The sequence below is a fragment of the Patiria miniata genome, unplaced genomic scaffold (assembly GCF_015706575.1).
Source record: "Patiria miniata isolate m_02_andy unplaced genomic scaffold, ASM1570657v1 HiC_scaffold_8, whole genome shotgun sequence".
NCBI classification, from domain to species: Eukaryota; Metazoa; Echinodermata; class Asteroidea; order Valvatida; family Asterinidae; genus Patiria; species Patiria miniata.
This window is the reverse complement of record NW_024037075.1, coordinates 10,913,898-10,931,747: the sequence shown is the minus strand read 5'-3', so window position 1 is coordinate 10,931,747 and position 17,850 is coordinate 10,913,898. Positions and strand designations below refer to the sequence as shown.

Sequence of the window (17,850 nt, the reverse complement as noted above, 5' to 3'; positions counted from 1 at the left end):
AGACAGCTTTTACTTTTGAATTAACGTTGTGCACCTGTTATGGGCAACCTTCGTAATGTGTTTACCCCTGTGCACATTCTTCCGACAACAGGTGTTGTTTTTGCAAGACCATCTCTGTATATAATCTGGTATCATATAATGGCATTTATAACCATGTATACCCCCTATCAAAAAGTAACAAGTAAAAGGTGTTTTTCCCCTTCAAGTCTTGGCTTTCTTTTGTTCTTGAAAAGCCAAAGGACAGAGCAATTTACAGTGAAACGAAACCCGACCAGAAACGTTTGGAATAAGTCGGATTAAAATATCGGATTACAATATCTACATAACAGTTCAATTGTTGCGATGATGGCGTAACTATTTTCACAAATTGTGCAAATACAAACATCTCAATACAACTGTCCAGTCAAAATCGCCTTCTGATGGTATAACTTAAGTAACGACTTGTATGATTTATGAAGAACCCGAACCACCGCGAAAACAACCTTAAGTTAACTTTAATTGCAGGTCCTGGCGGGTAGTCTTAATTTGACGAAAATCTGTCACTTTTTTCAGATCGCGTTTTGGAATCGGCTGTTTGGACAACAATGCTCGCTCTGAGATTTCACGCTGCAAGGTGTTGTGACCTTCGTGTAATGGCACACGACACAATGCACTTTTATCCCACCTTTGTACCCAGGAAAGCAAGTTGGGTCGGGTCCGCGTTGTGCCCGAATGGTGAACAAAACAACAACCAAGGAAGCTGATTTACAACCAGAGCCGATACATTTTTTTTAACTCACCTAGTTATTTTTTTTGTTAATAATATACAATCCCACCGTGCTTTAAATTGACAAGGTTTTTTGGTCCTTAACTTGGTGACCCGCGCAGAGCCCATCCAGGGGTCGTGGTGTTATGCTGACTTCTCAAAATACGGGTTTGGCGAGTAGTAAACAGCTTTTGTCAGACCAACAATACATCAAAGGAAACCCAATTATTACCGGGGCATTGCTTTCACGCTCAATTGCAGGTGTCACAAGGGGTACCCTCGCTACAAGTCGAAAAACACAATTTGCCAGATCTGTTTTCACGATCTATACACTCTCTGGCGATCTGTTTTTCCATGGCGGTGGGGCCACGGGTCTAGAGTTTGTTTCTCTCACCGTAGTACCGCACACCTGCGTTTGCCGTAAGGCTCGAGACCCGAATCAGCTGAGTCTCCGCCAAATAATATTGATCTTAATACGTAAATACAAGGTAAAAGGAATGATGACTCAACACTAAACCAAATTCAGAAAGGTTACTGGTTTCTTTACAAATCCTTATTCAAAGTAGTGCGATAATAATTTGAAATAACAGAAGAAAGAAAAAGACATTCTAGCAACACTTTATTAGATATTTGGCGGTTATGCTTTATTTATTCAATGCAAAGAGTAACTGTCATACCAAACATGGTTATTTTTTTCCGAAAAAAAAAATGAGAAGAGAAATGCCAGTAAATACAATTCATAAATCGCCGATTTCAAAACTACACAAACAAGTCCAAAGTTTGACTTGAACAAATATTTACAACCCAAAATGAACCAACCGCCATACATGTTTCGAAATGGACAGATAGTTCAATCAGTTCCATCTCACAAGTGTGTATAGTTATAACAACTCCAGTACAGAAAATTTCTACACATTTGAGACCTTATCCCTTTCATATGGTTTGCATTAGCCTTGATCCACGCGTAGTTGAAATGCTTTTCATAAGGATACTACTACACTGTAAAAACGTTGGGCAAATAGGTTGATATGTAGACCAACGTTGGTCAACATATCAACAGGTTAAATTCTTGGGCAAATTCTTCCCTAATAGTTGGATAATTTTTACCCAAATTAGGTAATTTCAAACCAATGTTGGTTAAAATCATATTGTGCAACAGTGTTTTAACCATTATTTTTTACAGTGTATAGTTGAATGAAATGTACATTTCTTTTTTTACAGATCGAAAGTTAGGCTTTTTTTCTCAGCCAAATATTTCCCAGCTAGCTTTTGAACAGGCACCACTTCCAAGGCCACTCACACAAATTTCACCCAAACTAGTTTTGAAGTGGGTTTTCTACGAAGCAAATCGATGACGTTGGTGTGCCTACCCTAACCCCTGGAAGTTATTAGAGCGAGTCAATAGTTGGGTCCAGCTGTAGTTTACGTGTGCTTGATGGGTTTTTGTATCTGGTTTGGAGAACGACGCTGTGTCAGAAATGTGGTCTAGTGCAAGTCTGCGGGTGCCATGCGCGTCGTGCACTTCCGAGAATTTTTCAAAAAGGCAGAGGTGCGTTTTATGCAAACAAATTTTTTTAAAGGATTTTCATAAAACAATTATTGAATACACCAGAGTTGTGCACTCTTTGACCTTCTGACATATGATACTTGACCTACGCTGGTTGATTTGAACCCTCAATCTTCAACATGTCATTCAGAAGTTCAGAACTGGATACACATGTATATAAAAGAACTTGAGAGAAAAAATGTACATATAAATACATTATCTTGTGGGTTTGTACGAAGGTGCACTCAACCAGTTCACTTCAGACATGCGCACTGACTGTTACTGAAACACGTGACATCGACAGTAAGACAGGACCGCGGAAATCTCATTTAAATAATAGCTCAAATAAATGTCAAGTTGGTAAAACATTTTGCGTGGTATTCTCAGTCCCTGGTATCACATGATTGACCTTCAGATGTTGATGGAGTATCTTCGGGTGTACTCTGTCCTTTTTCTTTTCTCTCCTCGAGCCTCGCTTTCAGAACAGCCTCGTACTGAGCTGGTGTGAGGAGTTTCTCCATCTGCTGGTCACATCCTCCGAGCTTAGGAAGCACTATGGCGATGTAGCCTTCACCGCATGGCTGGAGAAAGGAAAATACAAACAATCATACCACCCACTCCGATCACCTTCATGTATAGGCAGTTTGCACTGTAGCCATCTCGGAGGTATGTACTTTTGTTCAACAGGAACACGCATGGGCAGAACTCTTGTGCATTCATTGTTAATTAATTTACATAACAAAACACACGGCTGCTGCAATTGCAAACAAACCAACCATTATTAGGAAATGAGGACATTTAATCATCTGTGTAGGCGTAGGAGACAGTGTTGGAACATAATTTGAAATTAAATCGACTACAACTGATGTTTTATACATACATGTATTTTGGGGGGTGATCGATCTAGGTTTGATTCGACGTCACCCCTTGCTTTTTTATTTCTAGATAACATACAAAATACGACGGGTTTTTTTTTTTAGATAAGCCTCGATAATGTGAAAAATTTGTTTCCAAAATTTACGCTTTAATGCAAAATGCCACGAGAGAACATAATACAAACGTACGTATATTTATATGGTATGTCCGATTTGTAATTTGCTAGGATTTGAACGATTGTTTTGTTGACAGGTGCAATATATAAGCTGGGAACAATCTTAATTGCGTACACCTGTCTACAAATCAGCTGCCGTGTTTTCAGGTGCGAAACAGCGTAAACAGTCTCAAGGTTCAAGATTTTTAGAAATAATAAACAGGTTGCTCTTTAATAGACAAAAAAAATGCTGTCAGACGTAAACAACTGATCAACGCGAGCTGATCTATTGTCCCCGATATCAATCTTGATAGGGAATACATTTCCAGACAACAATGTCACTCCAGAGATCATGGGTAGAAAACCATTCAGCGGGAATTGGTTTATCTCACATGATGACCTTCTATTTCTCTTTCTTGATAATTCCCTGAATGTTCATGAATGTGCCGACACTAAACAACATACCTGATGCTGACAGACATTAAGCACATAACTGTCTGGAGCATTACCTTCCAGACTCTACGTCATTTCAATGAATGTTACTTTTAGACAACATTCTTGGTTGCACTTACAATAAAACTGGACCATCTGTTGTACAATTATGCAACATTCACTCGCTTTGATTACTGACGCAGTCAATTAAAAAGAGTGTGCTCTGTTCATGTGTTCTTATATTTCTCTGTGTCAAGTGTACATAATAATAAACAAAGACATTTTTTGTGCATTTGACTTCGTTTATGTAAGATTTTACACAAAAGTTACTTGAAGTAATTGAGGAACGGACATTACACACTCTATCAAAACACGAAAATTCATTACTTTAAAATGAATTTCACCTGAGACAAAAAGATCATAGTCACAAATACCTCCCGCTGAAACAAGCATTTTCATTGCTATATCACAGCACAAGACGTTTTGTATTAAAAAAAACAAAAAGAAAAGAATCACATTGCAATCTGAATTTTCTTTAAGACTCGGGACCGAAAACTAGACTTTGTATTTCGCTGTCGGTTTTGCCAGACGGTAGATTGCGCAATATCTGCGATCAGCTGATAATAATTCATACACAGCAGGGTAGGATCATGAGCAGGGACACACTGTACGAGGCTCTACGGGACAGACGCGCATATTGTCACGTACGTGCGGTGCGTGTGTACCGCATCACTGTCCCTATGGATCATGACGAGTGTGAAGGACACACCAAAATCCCATACATCCAGACAATTGTGGTTTTTAAATACTTGAGGTATTGCACAGAGGAGAACACAAAAGATGGAAATGATTTGCGAAGGAACATTGTGATAAATCTTTAAACAAATAAATAAAAAAAAGTGAAGACAACCAGAGATTCTACATGTATATTCAAATACATAGGCCCATTGCACGGTGTTGATTAACATTAAGTCAAATTAAATGTTTGCCCCCTGCACTGATTTTATTTCAACCCGAGTGTGTCCTGATAAAAAAAACCGAATTCGATAAAAATGAGTTTGATAAATGAATTCGTACTTGCGATGAAAAAGGGCAGATTTACAAAGGGAAATACAGGGGACAAGGCCTCAAAATGTTTACAACATATTCATCGGGTATTTTGTTTGTAACATACCCTTGTTTGAATGAGCTGGGGCTCTTGGAGAAGTGTTTCGTTGACTTCGACGAGTTTGCCGTTGATGCAGCTGGACATGGTGTAACAGGTGCCATCAGCGCAGGTGACTTTGCAAAGCTGAGCCGTTTGGTTCAGCCACTGCCCACCCTAAAAAAAAAAGTAAAACGGCACAAAATCATAAAGAATCGTGACTTTAATTTCATCACCTATGCTCTTCTTGAAACTATTGGATTTTTTGGCTCGGAGAATGGAGGAGGCCATCTTTGTTTGTCGACTCTTATGTCAATTATTTCATTTTCTCTTGTTTTCGATGAGTTTAAAACATTCTTGACTATCTTTTTTTTATTAAAAATGTATAATGTACCGTGTTGAAAATAAGTACGTGATGTGGATTGTCTCACGGCAGCATTTGATTTTACCAAAATAAACAGTATGTAAAACCGAAAAAAAAAATCAAAGAAAACTTTTCGAAAAACCAAGAATGAGGGGAATTATTTTTACTGACCTGAGGTGACAGGTCAAAGGTGAAAGGTTATGATAAGATTGGTAGTGAGCCTTTCACTGATTTAATACCATTTGGGGCTGGGAACTTAGATAATATTTTAATTGTATTGTTTGAGAGTAACAATGGACTTTACTGACTTTGTTGTCACAGCTGCACATATATCATAATTATGCAATGCGCGTCAGGTGTCTTTCTGCAAACATTCCACTGTTAGTGTCCACAAAGGGTCGTTACATTAACAGTGATCAAACACACTTATTAAACATTGAAAGTCAATAACATTAAACATTATTGACAGGTGTCTGTTCTCGGACAATCATGACGCAAAGTTTCAAACAGGATTGCATTGCGAAGTCACGCGAGGGGTTGCATCATTAAGCAATAAAAAGTAGATGAGACATTTTGAAGGAATTTCTTTGACCCTTTCCTTGTTCACCTAGTAAGATGTGTGTCAATGTGTATCTCACTTCTACCTAGTACCTTTTTGAGTAACAAAAACAAATGTATATTTCAGTCGGTTTATTTTCTCTATACTTCAAAAATACGGATAGCTTGCGTGGCTGTTCTTCATATAGTCTGCAGTCTTCTAATCTAAACAAATTGAAATCTTGACAACCTTTCGGCTTATATTTCGAAATAAAATCACGAGCCGTTAACTCGCAATACTTAAATTAAATCGCATTTAAGTTTGGTCGTTGTTGTTGTTGTTGTTATTGTTTACATAGAAATATCCTGATACATTTATACATTTTGACAGTACTTGAGGTGTTTGTGCAAACACCGCTTGAGATTTGTTCAAATAGAAGTAATCATCTGTTGAAATTTGTGTTTGTTTCACACTTCTACTAACTGCGCAACATTAGCCTTAACCAAACTAAAATCTCACGTGCACTGAATTGTGTTGGTAAAGGAACATCGTCGTTTTCTGCTCAAATACTGGTTTACATGTACAGATCAAATATTTTATCTTTAAATTAGTAACCCGAGTATTGAGTAGTGAGGGTGGGAGGAGGGGAAGGGGGTTGGAGATGAAGCAAGCTGATGGACTGATTTAGTGAAATGACGCACAAGTTGTTCAACCCCACCCCACCCCCATTCCACCGACCTCCTACGACACGGCCAAACACCCGTAACACAAACAACCAGCCGACAACACCACATAATGGACAAACAAACCGGAGGAAGGGAAGGAAGTGCGGAGCAAACACCTACGGGACATGGCGGAGAGGAAACAAATAATAAGAGAACTAGAAGACATCTCGTGCCGGGACGGAATTCATTTGGAGGACCGGGCAAATATTGAAAGACACCCACGCCCTGTTGAAACCTTAAGCTCGGGAAGCACTCAGGTAATGCCCAGTGACAGACCCCTTGAGAGAAATGAGATTGGACAAGTGGAGGGAGCACGTAAGCCTGACACACTTAAAGGCACCCGCCAATTAATTTTTTTTCTGTGGTTTTCTGATGATTAATCTTTCTGTCTTTTGAAGGTGATAGCCGGCAAGTTCGAGTTGATTGGAGGGGGTGGGGGAGTTGAGCTAACCTAATTACATTTTCAGGAATTAATGAGTCTATTAAACCTGTTAAGATTAATTTTTAAAATAAATTCTGGATAGCTGCAAAGTAAACTAATTTCGTTATCATTAAAAAGAATGAGAAAAAGGAGTTACTTAATTTATGAATTGGCAAATTACACAATTAGCTAATTACTAAAATATTTTGTGATTATTGAAATGTACATATATTTGCAATGTCAGAATGAATAACAACAAAATTAATGTTCACCATAAAATTTTAAAGGTTGCAGAATTTCTTACATTCCTTCAGAAAAAAATCAATAACTTAGTGCACTGAAGACAAAGCTATAAACAATTAAAATCTCTCAAAATTGCTTACCTTTTTCCGTTTGCCAACGACCTTATTCTGCATTCTGTTCGTGTTTGCTCCAACTTGGAAATCTACCTTCAGAATCTTTTTGTTTTCCCGGATCAATGGATGACCTTTCGCAACCGTTATCAGGCAAACTCTTCAAGCGAAAACAAAACCCCCAGTTAATTAGGTACAAGAATTTCAACAGAGTAAAAGAACATGGTTCTTCTTAATATCTACAGTGTGTATCAAAAGAATGCAAACAAAATTCAACCACTTTCTTGCCATCACCTCATGCTAAAAATGTTTGGTATGTAAACATGTTTACAAACTGATAGCAAGAAAGTGTTTAGAACTGTGTTTACTCGCTAAACACATTTTTTTTGTAGGCCAGGCAAGTAGTCACACAGAGGCAATTAGGCTACCTTTGTCCCAATGCCTAAAATTGAAAACTTGGTCCCATGGTCAATTTGACCTCTCTTGGAAAATTACTCATAACTCTGTCAAAAATTGTCAGATTTGAATGTTTGATGTCTCATTTTAAAGTGAAAAAGGCGTACCTTTCAAACCATACCTATATTATTTATGCTGGTTACACATTCTGCGTCTGGCATTCTGTTAAATTTTGTTTGCATTTTTTGTTATTGATACACACTGTATATTGAAAAAGACAACCGAATTGTTGAGTTGTTGGGTTGTTTGTTTTGGTGGTTTTGTTTTCTCTGTTTATCAAAAGGTTATTTATAGAAAAAGATTATAAATTCTCCTATCTGATTCAGAAAAGTTAAGTTCCTGATATATATAGGTATCATCTATTATTTGATTCAGGGTCATTAAAACAAATATATAAACTATTCTTACTTGTTGGAGTGTTTCAGTATACAAAAGTCTTCGCAAGAATTCCCATTCATATCTGAAAAAAATTAAAGAATTTTTACATTACATTTTTTTTGTATTGAAAGATTTTGTTAAAGCACATCTATTGAGAAATTTGCATGATAATGTTGAGTAGTTAGGTGGAAAAAAATCTGATCCAAAATACAAACAGATTTGAGGCATGTGTGATTGACTATTGAAAATGCAACTGGGCATTACGGGGAAATCAGGTTGATCAACAGATCAGGGAGGGGGCAAGTCTGATTGTCGATTAGTTTGTTTAGTTGTTTATCCATAATCCTTCTAGCATTGTCTGTCTATCTAGAACCAGCCCATTAATGTCAAGACACAATCCCCCGCCCAACTTTAACGGTTTCCTTAAAAGACCCCACAACACTCTAAGGATTGGAAAGGCTAATCTGTTGGATCTATTGTCAATTTGTTCATGACAGGTAACATCTCAATTATCCCACAAAATGGATGTAAACGCACCAGGTAGTAAGACTAAATTGTAGGGGTGTGTCCTAGTGAAAGGGTATTTTTCGGATGAAGATAATGGCTGATTCTGGGTGGTGTGCTCCTCTATTACTCCTTGACAGGAAAGCAGAGTGGGTGGCCTCTCCTAAACAATCTCAGGAGTTCTGGTGTTTTGATTGAGAAATCACTGAAGTTGTTTTCAACACATTTGACTTTTCATGGGACGAAAAAACATGTTGTAATTATGCTAAAGAGTGAATTAACTTCAAACAAGCCAAGCAACAACGGACAGAAAAGAAGGTTAATTACACACATCAACGGACAACATATTTTTTCATGATGCCTTTTTTCATTTGTGATTGTTATTAAAGAGTACATGGGCCTACCTAATGTAATGACTCATGCCAAAAAAAAATGATAAAAATTCATTTCTGAATGCCCCGCCTCCCTTGCATTTCTTGGCATTCTGAGGTGCCACTTATTGTCTTGAGGATTTTTGATACATGTACTTAAAAAACGCAAGTCATGAACAGTTTCTAAGTGGTTTGGAATTGTTAAAGTTTGCATTTTTTTTCTGGTCACAGTTTAGGCAGTCATACAGTGCAAACATGTATTTTACAGACTGCTCATTGGAAGACTTGGTAGAGGGCGCTATTGCATTGACACTGCAATGTTTTATACTGTGATTAATTTGATTGCATGATATTGATAGAGAGTTTACCGAGTCTCGCATGTAAAAGGGGGAAAAATCGTTAAACCAGGCGGAAAAAATGTTGCAACCTGACGCAACTTTTTTCTTCATACATCATCATGATCATCTGAATAATTAAACTAAGTCAGTCAATGCAAAAATGTTGAAATGAACAGAGAAACATTTTCCAATTTTGTTAGGAAATACTTAGAAAATTGTCTTGACTCTCCATGGACTTTGTACACAACCGCTGAAGTAGCGTCTAGATACTACATTATTTCCGAGCAATAGGCGCAGTAGTACGAGACATGGCCTTTAAGTTTAACCCACGCGTTTGCGCCGCGCGCCGTGGGTGAACATGGACATGGTGCCGGTGAACAACATCATGAACAATGATGAACATGCCTGAGAAAAACAAAATTAAATTTAAATTGTGATTTACAGATCATAACTCAGAACCAACTCACCAGTCTTGTAACCCGCCGTATAGTATCTTTCCACGACAGATGGATGTGTTCCCGAGAGAGGAGATTGGTCATCTTGTCCAATCCGACTGAGTTCATTCTCAACGCTAACATTTATTTCTTCCTCCATGGGCGCCGCCATTTTGATTATGAGATAAATCATCAGCCCAATTGAGGGCGCCTGAACAAAACACGGTATCCACACGACGATGCAAGGGGAATAGTTGAATTTATCTGCATCCATCACAGATATTCGAATCGATGGCACTTGTTTACTAAACGGTGATGTTACGTTGATAAATAATTAAGTTTACCTGAAAATATTATCTGTTTCGTGTTTCTTTTAATTTGATTAACGTAAGGCCCTATTCAATTTGATCGATTCGCATGCATTTTTTTGGAATGGTTTTCTGTTTCTAAATTCTGTCATTTAGTGGTCCCGTGCAAGCACTGCTTCTTAAGGACATTAATCCACTCTCGTCAACTTCCAGTTTAGTCCCTGGTGGACCGTTCGGGAGTTTAGTCCCTGGTGGACCGTTCGGGAGTTTGATCTACAAGGTACAGGGTAACGGTCCCCTCCACCAACTGTCATGTATTGTTCCTTGGTGTTTTGGTATTTATGTATTATCGTATGTTGTATTTTGGGGGCAATTCCGTAATCATGTTCGGACGTAGGATGTCAGATTGTTCAATGAGCAGTGTGAATGTGATACATTACTAATATGTGACATGTAATGAAGAGAAAACAATTACAGGCCAAACAAAATGTGCTACCAACTTTACGATCTTATACAATTATGCGGTCAGACGTACAAAAAGAGCTGGAATTGCTCATGTATGAAGTGGAAATAAAGTTATTGAAATGTAAAAATTGAATGATAATGAAAAATTGAATGAATGATGATGGACTTTATAATCAGAATCGATCATTTTTGTCGAAAAGTACAGCAGCATTATAGCTTTAAAATTGATCAAGTTAATGCTTTATTATTCTTTCCTTTTTAAAAGTTTATATCCCCATGTTTTCCTTTTCTTTTCCGGCATTTTCTTTTCCGGCATAAAGCTTTTCCGATTACGCAAGATGCGAGTTCGATGATTTCGTAGCCATTTTACGTATGTCAACCAACCTTTCAAAGTAATTAGAATTTGCCGATTTTTTAAATTGAAATTTTTATTTACGTAATGATACAAAGTTTAGCCTTCATATCGAGGTAATTTGTGTATTCTTAAAAACGCAACATCAGCGGCCATCATTTCAATAGGCCTATTTCTTCTTGTATTTGTGGATGCGTGCAAATTTTTTAAAAATAAGTTTAATTTACGATTTAATGTTATACTGCAGTAGGAGAGTGATCCTAAAATTGTCCCAAAAGGCTAAATTTATTAAATTCTTGAAGAAAAAGCTTTGATGTGTGTTGAACTTTACAAATCACATGTTGATATTTTTAACTGGAAATGGGAGAAAAATATTAATGTGTCCCTTTTCAATCTCCATTTCCGTTGAAATGGTTTGAGGTTTGAACTCGCGCGCACTTTTTGAGTTGAGTGTCCGAGCGGTCATTCCCCCCGAAATCAAGTGGCAGAGTCGTCAAACTTTGCGTCTGAAGAGGAGTCTAAAGGTTCGGCAAAATGTTGTGAACAATCGAGCTAGAACAATGGTATCTATCCTGATTGCAGTCTTAACAATTTCAATAATTGCCTGCACAGAATCACGAGGATAAGTGTCGACTTATTATGTCATGGGCGGGGAAAGAAATTAGAAAAGGGGATGCGGACGAGCGAGTCACCATACCAATTAACGTCGGTGATTCTTTATATACCCTGAGACAAATTAACAAATTCTCCAGTTGTGTTTTAATATTCTTGTTGACACAAGTGGCTCAATATAAGCATTCCTTTAAAAAATCAGTTACCATGATTATAAAATTAAATATATTAATTACTTAATAGCTTATAACAGCATGTAGTATAGCCGTGCACTTTACCCCATAGCTGCCCGATTTATGCCTCTGACGGTGCAGTCAAAGGTCAATTTTTACGGCTTGATAAGTTCATTTCGGTATTTGTGTCCTTCATATGATATGATTAAGCTTCATAGGTATGCATGATGACCGCATTCCACGGTTTGTCGACTTTGACTTCGGGAATGAGCAATGGTATAACTGGATCGGGAACAGCTCAGGCGTACAATCGAGGCCCCGACTGAGAACTGAACATACCTATAGTACGCTGCGGGAAAAGACAATTTGTGCGAATATTTTCCGCAGAGACAACTTCTAATACACCTGTTGTAGGACCAATTAATTAAGGACTCTGACATTCTGACTGTGCACCTGTTGATAAACTACACACCATGGAGTTGTTTTCACCGCTCGGTGTACTCGGCGTATTCGCTGGTCTACTGCTCTCAGTGTTTCTATTTCTGGTGGTCTATTTTGCCTACTGTCACAGTCTCTATGCTCATATACCGGGTCCAAAAAGAGACAGGTAGGTGAACTTGTTTGGCGTGTAATGCCATTCCCATTGTAGCCCCTATCCACCAAATCTTCAGTAAACATGTTAACCCCATAAATGTGGCCAATTTACTGGACTACCTCCGTAAGTAAAGGCCATGCACACTTGCACCATGTACAAAAACATGTAGAACTTCCAAATTTTGATTTTCACATTTTAGGCTTACTTTTTTTGCTTTAGAAGCATACTCACCCTCTTTAAAGGCTAATCAGAAAGTGATGCCTTTTTCAGATGTCTATTTTTCGTGAAATTTCCAGATTCGTTTGCACACGTTTGCGCATCAAAATTTCAACCTGAAATTTCACGAAAATTAGACATCTGGAAAAGGCATCACTTTCTGATTAGCCTATAAAGAGGGTGAGTGTGCTTCTAAAGCAAAAATAAACTACAAACTAAGCCTAAATGTGAAAATCAAAATTTGACAAAGTTCTACATGTTTTTGTACATGGTGGAAGTGTGGCTTTTACGGAGGTAGTCCAGTAAATTTGCCACATTTATGGGGCTATCCACATGTATAACCTTGGCTGATTAAATATCCTGTAAAACTACCACAAGAATGTTTGGTTTTATAGTTTCTTCACAGGAAACATGTCGACCTTACGGAAGCGTGTACACGAGGGGAGTAATCTACCAGAATACCTGTACGATCTGTAAGTAGGCCTTTACGGGACTTTTGTTAAAAGACATACTTTTCAAACGGCGATCACATCTGATGATATGAAAAAGTCGTATGTATAATTAGTCGTTCACAGTCGCTATACTGAGGGTGGGAGCCTGGGAAGGGCACAGCAGAGGAAGGAGAGGGGGCATATGCACCGGGGCACACTGGGGGGGGGGGGGGGGGGGATGGACAGAGGTACTTATCCCCGCGTTCAAAGCCTATCCCCCAACGGCGGCACCCCCCCCCCCCCACTTCTCAGAATATAAAACAAGTCAATGAGCTTTTGTGCTTTTATCATTGTAACAGGATGAAGGAGTATGGTCCAGTGTATCATATATTTCTGATGCATCGTGCTATTGTCATGGCCTTAGATGCACCATTTCACAAGGTTCGTAATGCTTCTAATCTTAAAACTCATCCCGTTTAATAAATTTACACGTCGTCCATAATAATTCTCCTTTATCTCAGTCAAAACTCGGATGATTTGTCATTCGAGAAACAGTTAAAGATGACCGATTTAAAGCAAAATTTTTAATTCATTTTTTATCAGGGGTGTGAGTGACCACTGATAAAAATAGCTGAAAACAGCTGAAAAAGGTGTTAAAAAGCTGAACTATACTTTTGTACACAGCAAGTGAGGGAAAAAGCTAAAAAAAGGTGAAATCCAACACTCACAAAAGCTGAAATCAGCTTTAAAGCTGAGATTCACACTCCTGTTTTATTTCAGGAAGTCTTCACTACAGTAGCACACATCAAACCCTACAGTGGCTACAGGTATCTGAGTAACGTCTTTGGAACGAGGTTCATGGGTAATGGCCTTATAACGGAAACCGTCCCCAGTAAACACGCCAAGCGACGTGCGCTCTTCAGCCCAGCTTTCCACAGGAAGTAAGCAATACCGAGAACATTTGTTTAAACAGTATTCCGAAAACTGTTGTCAACCCGGACATTATGGGTATTTACTTGTATGTAAGATGATCCCCGGGCAACTTTTAAGGATTGAAGATAATCACAAAACTGATTTGATTTTACTCACAGATATTTGATGAGCCTGATGGACCAGTTTAACTTCAGCGCAGACGTGTTGGTGAATAGGTTGACAACGATTGCGGACGGGAAGACAGAGGTGGCGATGCTGGACGAGTTTAATCGTCTTACCCTTGATGTCATTGCTAAGGTAAAGACAAAAAGAAGGTTTGGAGTTTATTGCGATACGAGATCTCAGTAACTGTAACCCTTGACTAGCATACCTGAATAAATTATATTGAAGGAAGAAAGGGTGCATGGAGGAGACTAGTATCTGTCAGAACCCGAATTATCTGCTATTTCACACAATCATATCTCAGACCTGTCTTAAATCCTGGAGCCTTTTCAAAAGGCAGCGGCGTAGCTAGGGTTCTCGATCTAGGGGGCGTATGGGGGTTTGAGATTACAATGGAGGGACGCCCAAAAAAGTCATCCGTGCTGAAAGGTAGACAGCTTTTTTTTTTCACCGGACACCTGCCCTCCGCGAAATCAAATAGTGGAGGTGGGGTGGGGGTGACACCATCTTCACATGGGGCGCTGTTCCAAACGTATATCATGGCTACATTAGACAATACCTCCGTTATTCGATTTCCAGGGGACGTTACAATAAACAGTCACTCGCGAAAAAAAAACAAGTTATGGTAAAAAAAAAATACGCACAAAATCGCTGAAAAAAGGGATTTTATGTTCTTCCAGCTAATCATGGTACCTCATATGACTGTGCTTTTCTTCGTATGCCAAATTTTCAGTGTGGGGGGGGGGGGGGCGACTGGGGGCGCGAACTACGCCCCCCCCCCCCCCCGCAGCTACGCCGCTGTTCAAAGGCCTGAGAGATGACAAATCATGCATGGTTATCATTTAAAAGGTTCTGCACAAGAAATTGTGTCATTGAAAATGGAGCTTTGAAGAAAAAAAAATGTTATCGCTGAGCAAAGCCATTGGAGGTTTACATGTTTACATAATCACTCAACAGTACAGTGACATTTTGTATTTGAAAGGTCGCATTTGATCTCCGGCTGAACATCACTGAGGAAACAGAATCTCCGTTTGTGAAAGCTCTGACGATGACGATGCAAGGCATACAAAACTCATTCAAAGCTCCATGGAAAGAAGTAAGTATGATTTGTATATATCCAATTAAAAAAAGTCCACCAAATAAGGAAACGTTAAGGTTTCCATCGAATGACATTGCTGAATTCAAATAAACATCTAATCATAACAACCGTCTGATCAATGAAGACGTCTTATTCAAATGATCAACTTTAAATCACCCAATAATATTTCAGACCGTTGCAATTAGATTTCGAGCAGAGTTGTAACTGCCTAAAGAAATTGTCAAATTAAAAACAAAGTTTGCTTTCAGTCCAATTTAAATTCAGCTCTCTGTCGTCTGATTGCCAGTACAGACGCTATCGTCCAATAAGATTGCTCTATTTTCTTTTATCTAATCAAAGTTCAGCCCATTGCCGTCCGATCGTCAGTATCGTCACCAAGTAGGCGAGGCCATCACGTTCCTCCGTGAGACGGGACGGGAGTGCGTTAAGCGCCGTTTGGAAGCCAAGAGGAAAGGGGAGGATCTCCCTCAAGACATTCTGACTTACATCCTACAAGCCTCGGAGGACCTTGAAGGAGACGAGGACTTCAAGATGGAGGAGATGCTGGATGAATTCGTCTCATTCTTCTTGGCAGGTAAGGAGACGGTTCACATCTAAGGAACTGAGGTTTCATTCAAGCATGTTTACTTTAATGTGGTTGGGCATTATTTTACAAGCATCTCAAAGGAGGGATGAACACTTTGTTTTCTGTTGCACCATTTTGAGACTTCAAACCTTTTCTCGGAAATATCTGCATTTTAACACCTGTCTCTCCATCTGTTTCAGGACAAGAGACAACGGCAAACACCCTGGCTTTCGCCCTCGTTGAGCTTGGTCATCACCCGGATGTCATGCACAGGTAAAACCTTTTTCTTTTTCCAACTTAAACCGTGTAATGCTGGTCACGTCAGGCTTTCGTTTTCTTAGATTAGGATGAAAAAAGTTACAGATAGTCAACAAGGGTGTTTTATTTTCCTCTGTATATAACAGATTGAAGACTGAGGCTGTAGCAGTGATGGGTGACAACGATTACGTTGCATACTCAGACCTCGGCAAGCTGGACTACATGATGATGGTTCGTAAATTCATATTTTTTTCAAATGCATTTATTTTTTATTTAGGAAATTTATTAAGATTACTTAAACGGTCGCGCCATCTTTATGTTACTCTTTTATTCAGGTATTGAAGGAGACGTTGCGACTCTGGCCGCCCGCGTTCTCCACAAGCCGTGATCTTGGGTACGACGTTGAAGTACGAGGTTACACAGTACCAGCGGGGACCACAGTTTGGGTAAGCTTGAGATTTCATTCAGTTTTTAAATTCAAGTCATTCTATAATTAACATTTCTGGACTGGTATTGTAGGCTATTTATAAGAAGCAAATTAAGTTAAAACGAAGAAAACTATGAATTATTGGGTAACCGCCGCTGATGTCCGTGCCCGGGAACAGTTCTTCATTCTCTTGCTATGAATTATAATGAATACGATGTGAAATATATGAAATTCAAAAAGAAATGTTATTGTCCATTTAAATAATTTTGCTAATTTGTTGATTCCAGCTGAATGCCTATGTCATGGGAAGAAATGGGGAGTATTTCAAAAACCCTCTCGACTTTGATCCTGATCGGTTCAAGGACAATGAAGACAAGTGAGTATTTCTTTCTCAAGAATTTTGTTGTTGCTATTTTCGTAACCGAATATGTACAGATGAGGTCCTCTAATAACTTTTAAACACACCTTGAACAGCTGCACTGATCTGATCAGCATGACTTTCGTTTGGTTGCAGGACTTTGTATGCATATTTTCCATTCTCTCTTGGACATCGTTCTTGCATTGGTCAACCCTTCGCTCTGGTAAGATTCCGCTCATACAACATTTATACCCCCTTTTCTCCTCCTAAACTATTCCTTCAAACCATTGGTGAGATTGCAGAGCAGGAATCATGAATTGGGTTTAGATTTCTCAAGAAAACTCAGTATTTATTTGGTCCCCTTATAAACCTTTTTAGATCGAGGCACGAGTTATCATGGCCAAACTACTCAAGAAGTTCGACTTTGAGCTCGTCCCTGGTCAGGGATTTGAGATACTTCAGGAGCTGACGCTGAAGCCGAAGGGCAGAAGTCGGAACTACATCACCCTAGCCGAGTAAATCCGAGTAGAGACGAGTCATGCCGACCAAAACGAGTAGAGTCGAGATGACTTTTTAAATGGGCCGTATTCACGAGTTGGCCATATTGAATTGAAAGTGAGGTAAATTCTTAATTTTTGGAACTTGCGAAGAAAAACGAAAGCAAGTTAATTCCTAATTAATTCCAGTCTGCTTCAATGAATAATTTTAAATTTGTAATTACAAATTCCCTAATGTTTAAAACCAGATTAAAAAAGACAGTAAAATAATGCTGCATTGTGCCTGCATAGATAGTCTGGCGCCATCCCATTGAACAGTTCACACTTAAAGAAATACGTTCAGGGAACTCGACAAAAATGGCCAACTCGTGAATAAGACCCATTCACAGTTTATAATGTTAGGTACGCCTTGCAATTTTTAATAATAAGATGGTTCAAGATTTTGTTTATTTACTGCCTATTTTAAAAGCATTTTTTTTTGCTCTAACTCAAATTGTTATTATAAAGACTGCGATTTCGAAAATCATGACGTAGCAAATGTTCAAACTAAGCATTTTTTTCTGTTAGTATCCTCTGAATTAAAATTTATCTTTGATTAAAGAAAATTGAAAGTTATTAAA

At 38.6% G+C, this 17,850-nt stretch overlaps 2 protein-coding genes across 3 annotated transcripts; one reads left to right on the top strand and one right to left on the bottom strand.

Annotated features, from left to right (window-relative positions):
* Positions 1–1,351: 1,351 nt before the first annotated feature.
* LOC119719082 (protein Abitram-like) lies at positions 1,352–9,986 on the bottom strand. The gene is made up of 5 exons (XM_038188391.1): positions 9,813–9,986; positions 8,163–8,214; positions 7,329–7,458; positions 4,928–5,074; positions 1,352–2,872 (listed from the first exon to the last, which is right to left on the bottom strand). The coding sequence occupies exons 1-5, from the start codon at positions 9,970–9,972 to the stop codon at positions 2,675–2,677; spliced, it is 687 nt and encodes a 228-aa protein (XP_038044319.1). The 5' UTR covers positions 9,973–9,986; the 3' UTR covers positions 1,352–2,674.
* On the top strand, positions 2,871–17,391 carry LOC119719080 (cholesterol 24-hydroxylase-like). Of its 2 annotated transcripts, none has more exons than XM_038188388.1 (13): positions 2,871–2,957; positions 12,896–12,973; positions 13,291–13,372; positions 13,712–13,872; positions 14,023–14,161; positions 15,009–15,122; positions 15,465–15,699; positions 15,891–15,963; positions 16,095–16,179; positions 16,284–16,394; positions 16,663–16,751; positions 16,890–16,956; positions 17,112–17,391. In XM_038188388.1, the coding sequence occupies exons 2-13, from the start codon at positions 12,912–12,914 to the stop codon at positions 17,250–17,252; spliced, it is 1,359 nt and encodes a 452-aa protein (XP_038044316.1). In that variant the 5' UTR covers positions 2,871–2,957; positions 12,896–12,911; the 3' UTR covers positions 17,253–17,391. The 2 variants fall into 2 exon arrangements, with proteins under 2 accessions (XP_038044316.1, XP_038044315.1); XM_038188387.1 differs by lacking the exon at positions 2,871–2,957 and adding an exon at positions 11,902–12,296.
* Positions 17,392–17,850: the final 459 nt, after the last annotated feature.

Bases quoted from the DNA above. Each gene is read 5' to 3' on its own strand.
- LOC119719082 (XM_038188391.1), bottom strand. From the start codon at position 9,972: ATGATTTATCTCATAATCAAAATGGCGGCGCCCATGGAGGAAGAAATA. The intron at 7,459-8,162 runs GTAAGAATAGTT...TTTCGCTTGAAG, and splicing joins ATACTGAAACACTCCAACAA to AGTTTGCCTGATAACGGTTG. The intron at 5,075-7,328 runs GTAAGCAATTTT...TTTTTTTTTTAG, and splicing joins TCGTTGGCAAACGGAAAAAG to GGTGGGCAGTGGCTGAACCA.
- LOC119719080 (XM_038188387.1), top strand. From the start codon at position 12,163: ATGGAGTTGTTTTCACCGCTCGGTGTACTCGGCGTATTCGCTGGTCTA. The intron at 14,162-15,008 runs GTAAAGACAAAA...TGTATTTGAAAG, and splicing joins CCCTTGATGTCATTGCTAAG to GTCGCATTTGATCTCCGGCT. The intron at 15,123-15,464 runs GTAAGTATGATT...ATCTAATCAAAG, and splicing joins TCAAAGCTCCATGGAAAGAA to TTCAGCCCATTGCCGTCCGA.